The sequence below is a fragment of the Acomys russatus genome, chromosome 13 (genome assembly GCF_903995435.1).
Source record: "Acomys russatus chromosome 13, mAcoRus1.1, whole genome shotgun sequence".
NCBI lineage: Eukaryota > Metazoa > Chordata > Mammalia > Rodentia > Muridae > Acomys > Acomys russatus.
Window position 1 is genome coordinate 25,706,416 of NC_067149.1, and position 13,175 is coordinate 25,719,590.

The 13,175-nt window shown below is 44.0% G+C and overlaps 1 protein-coding gene across 4 annotated transcripts in view; it reads right to left on the reverse strand.

Annotated features, from left to right (window-relative positions):
• The window catches only part of Frmd4b (FERM domain containing 4B), a 313,962-nt gene that overhangs the window by 117,792 nt on the left and 182,995 nt on the right, over positions 1–13,175 (reverse strand). For all 4 annotated transcript variants that reach the window (XM_051154965.1, XM_051154962.1, XM_051154963.1 and 1 more), the window contains 3 exons: positions 12,829–12,894; positions 11,393–11,487; positions 3,607–3,699 (listed from right to left, as the gene is read on the reverse strand). In XM_051154965.1, the coding sequence (XP_051010922.1) occupies positions 3,607–3,699; positions 11,393–11,487; positions 12,829–12,894 (254 nt within the window). The remainder of the gene's footprint in view (positions 1–3,606; positions 3,700–11,392; positions 11,488–12,828; positions 12,895–13,175) is intronic.

Sequence of the window (13,175 nt, forward strand, 5' to 3'; positions counted from 1 at the left end):
GTAGCCCAGCACATCACCCTGATGCCCATGGATTAGGGGCCCCTGAGCTCTCTTAGTGCATCATCTGCTGTACACCACACATTAGGGGCCCCTGAACTTTCAGATGCCTTTATAGTGTTCAAAGATCCAAACAACCAAATAATATCTTTGCTTGCTTTTGTGTGTGTGTGTGTGTGCGTGTGTGTGTGCGCGCGCGCACGCACATCTTGAAGCCAGAGATTGCAGGCAAATGTTGTTCCTTAGGGGCTGTCCACTGTGTGTGTGTGTGTGTGTGTGTGCACACGCGCGTGTGCACATGTGTGTGTAATATTTCCTGCCCCGGTATCCAGAGTCGCTCACTATCTGGGGCTCACTAAGCAGGCTAGGCTGGCCAGCAAGCCTCAGGGATCCAGCTGTTTTGACCTCACTGGAGCCGGGACTACAAGTGAGCCTCATAATAACACTTAGGCTTTTCTAGTAAATTAAAAAAAAAATTCTAGTTTGAGTTCCCTGGTTTCATTTTCTAGTCAACATAAGGAACCTAATGGATTCTTTCCTCAGCTTGAAATGTCACCGACAATTCCACATTCTTTAATTGGAGGTGTCAGACCCTCAGGCACACAACAGTGTATGACTAAAGCCATTCACTAGCTGTCCCTGGACTGTGACCCTCCACTCTGTGACCTCAGTGAAGTCCATTCAGGATTCAGAGTTCTATCTGGTGTGCTTCTGCATAATCATTGCTTTAACCAGAGGAACTGCCTAATTAGAATAATAAAGGCTCCGATGACATCACTCACTGTCTTGTTGGGAGGACGAAGTAAGTGACTCATTAACGCCTAGATAAGGGTTTCAAATAGGCTAGCAGAGAGGAGAAAGTTAACAGAGAGTGGTTACAGAGCTTTTGAGATAATGTGCTAAGTAGGGACTGAACAAGCCACCAGCTGCTGTGGAATCCCAGGAACCTGCCGGAAAAGATAGCACAGCCTTGAGAAGGGCTGTCAGGAAGGGGGGTGGGGGGGTGGGGCGGGCAGGGTTTGCTCTCTGGAATTTTCAGAAGGCACGCGAGGCCACAGCAGCTGTCAAAGAACAGGCACACAATTGTGATCACAAAATGAATGACAGTTGTTAAGATTCTCCAAAGGCACAATGCTTTTGCTGAGCTATGACACAGCAAACACATGCCGCGTGCACACAAAGATGAATGCAGAAGGCTGTTGACAGTGCCCAGGTTTTAACGTAGCCAGGAGCAGCCCCTGCGCTTCCAGGAGGTTGGACAGATTTTTTAAAACTTAAATTTAAAATTAATTTTATTTGTATCTTGAGTAGGATACAAACAGTAAGCCACAAATGTCCCACCCAGTTTTCCGTAAGGTGGGAAACTGAATTAAAAGGCGGAGGGAATTCTGGTGGAGAGAAGCTTCCGACTCCGTATTTTCAGAGTTTGCAGTGCTTACAGTGAGCACTCATTTCTTACAGGTCCCTCATGTACACCAAGCCATTCCCGCTTTACTGCTGTTCTGACTCCTGCTTAACTACGAACAGGCAGATTTCTCCTTGCCTCTTTTTCTTTCTTGCTGCCTGTCCCCCCCTTCACCTATCCCCCCAATGCCCCCCCCCACTTCCCTCCATTTCTGGGCACACAAGCCTTACATCACACCCTTTTAGTAAACTCCAGGCTTTCTTTAGGATCCTTAAGCATTTCTCCAGGTATGTTTTAGGTCTAAACAAGTCATCTTTATGTGCCTTCCTTCTTCTGCATTAATAATATAAAGTTCTGAGGAACAGAGGCGGATCTCAGTGACAGAACATAGAACTAGCATGGGCAAGACCCTGGATTCAATTCCCAGTACCATTAAAAAAACAAAAACAAAATCAAACAACAACAAATATGGTTAAGGGTAAGGAAAAAAAAAATCCAATACAGATCTCAGAATCAAAAATTTAATTTTGTGTGTTTTGCTTGCACATGTGTCTTTGCATCATGGATGTCCCTGTTGTCTATGGAGGCCAGGAAAGGGTGTTAACATCCCATGGGACTGGAGTTAGAGATAGTTTGAAGCCATCATTTGGGTAACAGGAATCAAACTCAGGTCTTCTGGAAGAGCAGGCAGTGCTCTTGAACTACAGAACCATCTCTCCAGAATCAAGAATCAAAAATTGAGAAAACAAACAAACAAAAAGAAAAAACAAAACTAAAAGATTTGAGAGAACAAACACTAACAAGAACAAGACTCCTCTCCCCTACCCCAGACTGAATATTTTATGTGCAGGGGAAGGCCCAACAACTTTCAATAATTAACAGGAGAAAAAAAAATTCACAATTCTAAATGGGGGTAAGATATAGTATGTTTGTGCTTCTGAATTTCACAGGGTAGATGAAGTAAAGAGACAGTGTGGTATTTGTAAAATTTCACCATAACTTACTTTGCCTGAACATTATAGGAAGGAGAAGGAAAAGAAGGAGGGAGGGGGAGGAGAAGGAGGAATAAGAAGAGGGAAGGAAGTGAGGAGGGGGAAAGGAGATGAAAGCCAGGGTTAGAGGAAGGCTATGGGGTGGGGCTTCCAACATCAGAGCATAAAATGAGATGTATCTTCATCATTAAAATCACACATGATCCTTAGACTATTCGGGTTGATTTAGCTTAAAATGTTTTTCCACTTTTGTATGCTGGATGCGTATGTTTACATGTGTGGGTGCACGTGTGGAGGACCGAGGACAAGCATAGGAGTTAGTTTTCTTCTCTCACCTATGGGATCGCAGGGATCAGACTGAGACAGTCAGACTTGACAGCCAGCTCCTTTCCTGGCAGAGGCATCCAAACTAGGTTTATGAAAGTAAATCTGATTTGTGAAAAATCTACCAGCAATACAAAGTTGTTGTAGAACTGGCCATCCGGTCTCAAATGGGACAGGGCTACCACAAAAGGAACTGGGGATCCACTGGTGATGTTTTGTATCTTAAGCTACGAGGAGGGCTAGAGGGTTAGTCTTTAAACAGCCTGCTTCTCTCAGATCGGTAAGGATTAACGCTAAAACACTTTCCTCATGGGCCAGCTCTGAGGAATCCCTCATTTACTGAATGCATCTCAGCATCTTGTTAAGGGACTTTCCCAAACAGAGCTCACAGACCGTGGGAGGGCTGTAAGAGTTATCTCTGTCCCTCTCCGTGTGAAACAATTCAGATTTCAGAGCTGCTGGGATAGTTCTTTCACTGGGCATTTGTTTTGCATTGTATTTTTTATTTCAATTAAGACATAGAATTGTATAAAACTCAATAGTTTCCCCATCTCTAGCAAATATTACCCCAACATAAGGTATAATAATAAGAGTTTGCCAGATTTCAGATTTGAAGAATCCTAATAGCTTATTGAATAAAAGACCTCCGAGGCTTAAACATTAACATACTTCTCTCATGTTTCTCAGCCTTTATCCTACGTAGAAAACAATTCTACATAGTATCTATGGTAACCTAGACCAAGATGGTAGACAAATCTCTTTCACATGTTAATGTTCTCATAGGGTCTTTTCTCTTTTTATCCACTATCTCTGATATCCAGGAATCTTGAAAAACAAAAATAAAATAAACAAGAAAAGGCAGGCAATGCTGGATGCACCCGTTCATACCTGACAGCAAAGTGCAGAATAGCTGGGCCGGGCTTCTTAGGCAAGTCATGCTCCAGAACCCTGTGGTCTAGCTGCAGCCAGTTCTCTTGACCCCTGTGAGAACAAAGCAAAAGGCAGAGGATGACATGGAAAGTTCAGTAACACACAGTGCTGGCGAAGCTACTGGAAACGGTCATGCTCACACACCAGGCAGAGATACAACAGCAATTTCTGCCAAACCTACTGGACCTGTCTGCTTCTGAGCTGACATTTCCAACTGGAGAAGCTTGTCAGGAGGAACTTGCACATTTCAAAAATAACCTGTATGTAAAAATCATCCCACCTTGATAGCCAAAAGCCTAGAAACAACTCAAAATATTTAGAGGGTATTGTTAAAAAATAACTGTTTAAATCTGTACAGAGAAATACAATGCAAAACAAGCTGGAGTGACTGCTTGCAAAGTTGCCTGGAACAATTTTCTAGATAACAAATCTTAAATTGAAAAAAAGCAAGATTCCCTGGGCATGGTGATGCATGCCTTTGATCCTAGCACTTGGGGCAGAAGCAAGTGGATGTCTGTTCTAGTCTGAGGCTAGCTTGATTCATACAATAAATCTGGGGCAGCCAGGGCTATTCAGTGAGACTATTCATCTCAAATAAAGCAAACTGACACACAAATAAATACTCAACACTTTCATAAAAAGCGTAGCAGTCAGTACAATATATTACCTATACTGCCTTTTGTTTATGGAAACAGAGCCTTTCCGCAGCCCAGGTTTGCTCTATCATGCCCAGCCTGCCCATTTTTTAACCAATGGAAATCCATATATATTGCAAACGGATATTTTGAAAGATATCGAGAGAATAAATAAGAAACGGACAATGCTTTGGAAGGTTAAGGGACTGAACAACACTAAATTAATCTTTACGTCTATATAAAAGGTTAAATGTGACATATATTTAGTCATGCAGAAGAAAGACTCCAGGGAGTTTTTAATGTACGCATGGGTTGGCACTTCTGGAGCTGTTTCTGTGGAACACATGACTTACAGATGTTTAAATACTTATTTGCTTCCAAGCCTCACCAGCTCACAGATATAAACAGTTCTCTCAGGACCTTGACCTCGTTGGCTTGAGGCTCCGTGGGTTGTTTATATGATTTCCAAGCCTGTTTAACTGGCCCTCCACCTTGAGCCTGTTTGAATGTGCCTACACTAACGCCAGCTTCAGAACAGGCTTTTGGGGGTGGGAGGGGCATGTTCAATTCCAGCAAAATCTGCCATGAGCTAGAAAACATTTTCCAAGCCTATTTTGGTCCTTGAATAAATAACTAAAAGACAAACTCAGGAAATTCCAAGCTGCCATTCAATGTAAGTAGATAGAAAAGGGTGCTGGAGAGACAGCTCAGTAGAAACAAACACTGGATGCTCTTGCAGAGGACCTGGGGTTTGGTTCTCGGCACCCGCATGGTGGCTTACAACCAACCATCTAGAATCTCAGTTCTCAGGGTTCCAATGCCTTCTTCCTGTCTTCCATGGGCACTCTGCATATGGTGAACATACATACATACATGCAGGCAAAACACATGTACACATAACAGATTTTAAAAAGTAGAAACAAAGCAGATAGGAAAAGTGGGCACAAACAGGACAGGATAAATGACAACAGCTGGTTTTTATTGGGCAAATGCTTTCTGTCCACTGTTAGGTCTTAGGCAGTCCATGTGCCTGGAAAGGAGCTTATATGATTTCTGGTGGTCAGGTCCAGATAAAAGCCAGCATTACTCACCCCGAACCCCACCCCAAGAGCCATGTCCCTGGCTTCTGGCAGAAAGGGCATGGGTCTCCATTGATGTACCCATGGTCGCACATCAAAGCCCATGCTGGCCTCCAAGTCTCTCAAGCCCCATTCACAAGTCCTTGTGATACATTTCAAAGCCCACACTAGCCTTCTGGCCCTTCCTTCCCCACAGCTAACTTGTCCTTAAGATCCACATGATTTGACAGTCCCCCCAGCCCTCCCCATCCCCCCCACCCCTGTCTCTGCCACTCTCTAGCTCCTCTCATAGATAACTCTGGCCACGTCCAGTCTACTTCTTTTTCTCTCTGCTCGGGACTCTTCCTGATGCCCCTGGATAGTTCCTCTCTCTTATTCACAATGAAACCTTTCCCCTTGACCACACCATGGAGCAGCCATTTCAGTGGTTTCTTTACTGCGTCCCCTCATATACGACAACCGAGTTGGAAATCTTCATCTATTAATATTACATTTTATACTAAATATGCAAGGAAAATAGCAGAGCAGGGACTTGAACCCAGGGCTCTCAATATGGGGTAAATGATACCACAGGATTTCCTAGGTTTTATAATAATGTTAGGTGTAGTGTCCGTGTATTTGTTTCTATAACTACAAGATGAAGCTGCTGGGAACTGTCCCTGAGATTCCCTTGGTAGAATCTTGGGGAACTTTCTTAGAATTAGTGAGTTTGTATGTAAGAAAGAAAAATGGAGGGCTGAAGTGTAAAAGATTCTTACATTGTATTTTGTCATGTTTAATGTGATACTTATTTAAAGATACTTCAACTTCAGAGCTATTAAAAATCAGTGTTAATATACGTGGCACATCAGTTTTTACGTCTTTCAAGGTTTCGTATGGCAGAATTCGTCCTCCTTCTTTCTCTCCTCTTCTTCCCCTCTCTCCTGCCCATCTCCTCCTCGTTTCCTTCTCTTCCTCACTCTTGGCTTTGGGAGATATTTGAAAGAGGCTCTTGCTCTGCAGCCAGGTTGGGCTTGCACTCCAATCTTCCCAAGTGTGTGACACACCACAGGACAGGTAGGTACGTCCTTTACTTGTTCCTTACAGAGAAGCTGTGGCGTGATTTAAAATGTGTAACATGTCTCCTGGGAGCTTGCACAGAACGCTGTGGAAGGATGGATGAGCAGGTGGCATGGCACACACACAGCACACACACAGCGCATGGCCATCAGGTCCAACACAGAAGCACGGCCACGACACTATCAGACATGGAGAAAACCCTTAGTGTAGAGTTCTGGACAGATATAGAACAAGTTGTGGATATCCGAGTTAACAAATTGGACTGGCCTCAACCAGAATATGAAGGATATTCATATATATGCAATAGATATACCCTTTTAAAGCATGAAAGTATATATTAGAGAGCTAGGGTTTTCCTTATGTTGGGAATCGGATCTTTGTGCATGCTAGGCAAGAGCTCTAACATGAGCTCCGTCTCTGGCCTAGAACCCAGATTTCTGCTGTCTATAGTTGAGACTGGTGTCCCTGTGTTAAGAAGACTCACCTTGAACTCTACATGTAGTTCAGACTAGCCTCAATCTCACGATCCTCCTGCCTCAGCTTCTGAAGGGCTGAGGTGATAGACATGGACCACTAATATATGTTAGATTTTCTTATTTTGGTTTTTAAAGTTTTTTCATAGTCCTTTCAACAGAATGCAAGTTCTCAGGGATAAAATAAGAAAACTACTTATGTCTGAAAACTAAGATATAATAAGGCTCATTTAATGTTTTTACCTTGCTGTTTTTAAGTGTTTTCATCAATAATTATGAAATATAGTTAACTTAAAAAAAAAAAAAAACCCTAACTAAACCAACCAACCACGCAAGCAAGCAAGCAAACAAATGACAGGTACTCAGAACCATAGCCCTTGGATCCTGATTCTATACAGAGGAATTCCCACTGTTTCAGGATCCCAAGCTATTGCTGTGTTGTAAAGCCTATTTATTATTTCTTCATCAACAAAGGTCACTCAGCAGTAGATTTTCCAAATGGGTGTAGGGATCCTGAAAAGAAGGGCCCCTTGTGGGGAAGGAGAGTGGATACTGCCCTCTAGGGGTGGAACGTCACACTGCACCCAAAGCTGGGTCCCCTCAGTAAGTGCAGGAATTCCACCCCTTAGGAACTTGCTTCACTTGGTCAGCCTTGCTGCCTTCCTTCCACAACTGTGGCCTAGCCCCCCTTTTCTCATCTGGCTCCCTGAACTGGGGGAAAGACAGTAGCTTTCACTTCCACTGTCTCTTTCAGCTTTGCCTTTCTTTGTGTAGTTTAACCACAGTCTCAAGGCTGATGTGGCACAGGGGATGGAAAATGCAACTCAGCCAGTACCCTGGGAGGGATCAGACTTGGTGGTTTCACGGGGGTGGACAGAAAGGGAGTGTGCTGGGGAAAAGAAACTTCCAAAAATATTTACCAGACAAAGAACTAGGCTTGTGACCAAGACTTTCCGAGGAGACACCCTGAGACATAAACACATTTCCAGGTCTGTTCCCCGGAAAGGTGGAAATGACCAAGACCTACCTTCTCCCAGAAAAAAATAAAAAACAAAACAAAACAAACAAACAAAACAACAAATTCATACTTCTACAAATAAATAAACACAGGCAGAGCCAGAAGACACCTTCCCCAGCTGGTTGTAATTCCGACATTAGGTGTTGTCTGTTACCTGTAGGGGAGTCAAGGCATACGAGGGTCTTGGGAAATCTGTTCAGGTTTGATTTCTGTGGTCCAAGAGTATAGCAGAAGGGGACCACAAATACCAGGGGGAACAAGGAAGATGGTGGCTCAAGTCCTCAAAGGAAAGCATTCATATTGTCCCACTTGTCGTGTGTGTGTGTGTGTGTGTGTGTGTGTGTGTGTGTGTGTGTGTATTCGCACAGGTTGTATGCAGAGGCCAGAGGAGAGCCGTGATTGTCTTGCTTTATAGCTCTCTGTCATAACCCCTTGTGGCACGGCTTGTCATTGAATCCGGAGTTAGGCTGGCAGTCAGCAAGCCCCTTTTCTCTTCCTTCTGCAGCTGGGGTTACAGGTGCATGTGGCCGGGCCATTGTTTTACATGGGCCCTAGGGATTAGAACTCAGGTCCTCATGGGTGTGCTGGAAGCTCTCTTTCCCAGTGAGCCCTAGCCACAGCCCTCCTCTCCTCTTTTCTTGATAGAGGTTCATATATGGCCTAGGCTGGCCTAGAGTTTGTGCTACGCCTATCTTTACCTTGCAGGTGCAGGGGTTACAGGTACGCGGCATCGTGCCCAGATCTTTTTCTTTTCGTTGTGAAGCGACTTAGAGTGTCTGGACAGAGCACTGCATTTAGGCCTTCCGCCCTCCACATGGTCTGGCCCCTTCTTTCCAGTGCTGACACTGTAGTTCTAAATCCTGTACCTACTCCATGGACCGTCCTCCAGTGGCCACAGGCGCATCGCCATCTCTCCGCCTCACGGGGTTCACCTGTGATCTTGTCCTTTGCTCGCCTCTTAATCCACTCTCAGCCTGGTGTCTTCACACTTAGCAAGAGCGCAGTGTATACTGGTTTCAAGTGATGCTTGCCCACACTGCCACCTCCTTTCCCCTCTGGGGACTCTGTGTGTCTGGCCCAGTTTGAGAGAGAATCCTGCGGGATCACTGAGGTGCCATGCAAAGTGTCTCTTTCATGTGCGCCTGTGCTCTGAGCTCTGCATTCTCTCTGAGTATGCTTGAAGTACAGCATGCCGACACTCTATTCTGGGTCCCCCACAGAGCATTTGCCATGCAAGGACCACTGCTATGTGCAGGTTATGGGTGTGAAACGTCAGTGTCCAAGATGTCAAATACGGCTGTCAGATCACACAGCTGCAGGACGCGGTGATATTTCCGCCCGCCTCATTCTTGGCCCCCTCATCTTGGACCTCTTTCTGTCCTGCTTTCTGCTCTCTAGCCACAGTGCCTTTCCCTATCTTTCTTTTAGGAAACTAAGTCAAACATGGCAGCACATACCTATAACCCCAGCACTGAGGCAGAGGCAGGAGAGGCACGAGTTCAAGTCCAGCCTAGACTACTTGAGGCCCTGTTTCAAACAAACATCATATTAAAATACAACTCAAGTCACACTGGGTTCCTTCTTCGGACATTTTGGCTTTTGGCTGCAGAGTCGATTCTTGCTGTTTGACGCATGGTCTCATCTAGACATCATCCTGGCCTGCTCTGTCTAAAACTGCCCCCGCCAGCTTTTCCTTATATGGCCTCTCACATGATCTCAGTGGACTTACAGCTTCTTGTATTTTCTCATCATCTCTTTGCTTGTTTAACTAGAACACAGCAGTACAAATATCAACTCTTGCAAGCATGGATCCTAATAGTGCTTCTCACAGCTGAGTCCCCAGAATCTGGAATACCACCTGGTAGCTTGTGGACACTCAGGAAACATTTGCTAAATATATTATTCTCATCCTCAGGCTCTTAGCTTCAACTTCCTACGGTCTTCCTTCTAAATGACAGTGCTCATGGCAACTACAGTTCATAGCATGTCATCCAGTTATTATTATTTATGGCCATAGGTCTTACATTCTTTTATTCACACACACATTCTGCCTACCTGTGTGTGGCAGTTTAATTACTGATTCATTTAAACTGCTTGTGGCTTTCTGGCTAGTACTTATGGAAAACGGATACACGCATTTCCTACTTCGTCCAGCAGAAGGCGACGGTCAAGCTCCTCCCCACCAGCTATTGGGTGAACATATATTTGGGTGACTCAGAGTAAGAGGGTGATGCCCACTGCATTTCCTCCCTGCTTTTGGGTGACTCGTCTTCAGTAAACGTTCTGAGTTTGCTCTAAGTTTTTGCTTTTTTAAATTTTGTATATCTCTACACAAGCATCTGGTGTTTTAGCAGCCTGAGTTGACCACTTTGTTTAGACTTCCTATAGGCCTTGGGGTACAAAAATCATTACAGGAACAAGGTGTTAAAAACAAATTAAATGCTTCTTGAGGTTATTTTCCACCTGGTTTCACTGGACAACCTGTTAAATAGAGAGCTACGGAAAGAACGTGGTGGTTGGCCAGCATATTTTGTGTCTGGAACACATTTTCTTGGATTTTAGTATTTAAAAACCTCTTTGGAAAATATCTTCAGAAAAAGGAAGCATCTTCTCATAACATATCCGACCACATATAAGGCAAGCGAATTAGGTTGATATAAAATAGACAGACAAGAGCACACACACACACATTCTAACATGTTAATATAAAGAATGGAAATAAATTGAAAAAACAAACAAAACCCGTCCAGAGCAACATGAAAGAGACTTAGATTGTGGATAAAAATTAACTCATTATTCAACTGTATACATACATACATATACATTAAACTGTGTACACACATACACACACATACATACACATATATATTCAACTGTATATGTACATATATACATACACACCTATATATACATGCATACATACATATGGTAAGACAAAAATTGTGCTTTAAACTTTCTAACCATTAACACCAAAACATTAAATTAGCTTCACGATACACGTGACTAACAACTTACTGTCTCCATCACTGATATATGGGGTGAATTAAGGAGAATTATCACATGTTCAAAAAGACAAGTAACATAGACTACAAACTCATTAACACAATTCTAAACACCTTTTGAGTGGGTTTTTGTTGTTGTTGTTTGTTTTTCGTTATTCTGACTCCCAGTCCTGGCTTGCCTGGAGCCTATTATGTCGACCAGGTGGCCTAGAGCTGGCATCCATCATCTTGCCTCTACTTCCTGAGTGCCGAGATAGCCAGCATTTGCCATCACATCTGGGGGTATTTACAAGACTTTTAAATGCTCTTTATACCTTTCTCTTCCTTTATGACATTTGCAGGAAAAAACTTCCATACTGAGAAACTTATAACTAAACCGGATAGATACAAATATTTTCTCCCTTGTTGTCAACAATTAGAATAAGCAAGTTTGTAGTTGAGACCAAAGCGAAAAGACATGAAAATCCAGAACACTCACGTGTCATCTATAAATGTTATCCCAAAGTACTCCTTCTCTTTCAGGTTGAAATGTGACGCCACTAGGTCCAGCAGTTCTCTTGACAAAAGCTTGGGCTGTCAAAACACAAATCTGGTTAGCGGCGATTTGCTTGCCCGTCTCTCCCATCACCATCGCCTTATTCCGTTCTAAACCATCAAAAGCAGCTTTTGCTTGCTTGTGTGATTTTTTTTCCAAGACAGCGTTTCTCTGTGTAGCCCTGGCTGTTCTGGATTCGATCTGTAGACCAGGCTGCCCTGGAACTCACAGTGATCTGCTTGCCTCTGCCTCCCTGAGTGCTGGGATTAAAGGCGTGCGCCACAATGTCCGGCTGCTTGTGTGATTTTTAAACACTATTTCTCAAGCCATCGTCACCACTAAGTTCTGAGCATCCAGCTAGAGAAGGAACTATCCGTGAGCTTTGGGGATACTATGGACTTGCTAGGATGGAGTGTGGTTTGGAGTCTGCCACAACATCCAACTGATGACTGATGCTGGTTTTGCGGGGGCTGGTGATGTAAGGGTATCACTGGCTGGCAGCCTCAATGGCTCCCTCCTAAACACTAGTCTAACAGTCAGCGGTACATGGCGATGGTCTGAGCCTGGATGTTTGTTTGCAGTTGGAGGAGATAAAACAGGGGATGAGGAGGGGGAGAGGAAGTCAAGGAAAAGAATCCAGGAAGAAGAGGGTGGGGATGGGGAGGCAAGAGACAAGGGGCAGGGAAGGAACGAGCAGAGGGAGGAGAAAAGCAAGCAGAAACTGGACTAAAGGTTGGTGAAACTACTGTGCTATTCCTCCAATTCATTTTAAAGACTTATTCATTTTATTTTATGTGTGAGTGTTTTTCCCCCCTGCATGTATGTTTGTACACCGTGTGAGGCTTGGTGCCTGTGTAGTTCAAAAGTGGAGTTATGGATTGCTGTGAACCACCATGTGGGTGCTAGGATTCGAACCTGGGTCTTCTACAAGAGCGGCAAGCACTGCGATCCACTGAGCCATCTCTCCAGCTCCTGCGCTATTTGTTTTAACTGGAATAGGGGTGAGGGACAAGACCAAAGAGAAAGTAAAGTAGGTTTGGTCTTGAAGAGGTGTCTAGGCTAGCCATAGGTCAACTATTTTCAAAAAGAGACTTTTGGTCCAGCGCATTGGGCAAATAGAAAGAAACTCACCAACAAGTAAAACTGATAAAACTCATGCAGTGTAGCACTTTTTGAAAAGAGCTTCCGCTCATATCTATTAACTAACTTGATTTAAGCAGGATTCTGCCACGAAGACTAAGCTCCAGTAACTCATGTATGGACCAAGTTTGCTGACCTCAGAGCCACCTCTTTCCCCTTAGTCACTCTACAACACTGAGTTCCAGGCACAACTAGGGGAGGAGCTTAGACATAGGCCACACCAAGTATCCAACACCTACCTGAACCAGCAGCTCCAGTCTCCTGTCGTCCAGCAGGTGGACCTGACAGTGCCTGCCTTCTGTCATCTGTGGGGACAAAAACAATAAAGAGACGTGTCAGAGCCTGGTGTGCCCAACTCCACACTCACTTTATCTATACACGCAGCATGCTCCAGTGACTTCCTCAGTGGCATTCCAAGAAGCAGACTTATATACTCTTGCAGGTGGGACCAATCTGCAGGCCGCACGAGGCCAAAGACAGCTGTGAAAGTGGCCCAACACAAGGGTACACTTACTTAAGACATTACATGTTTTATTATTATTATTATTATTATTATTATTATTATTATTATTATTTAAAATAACGT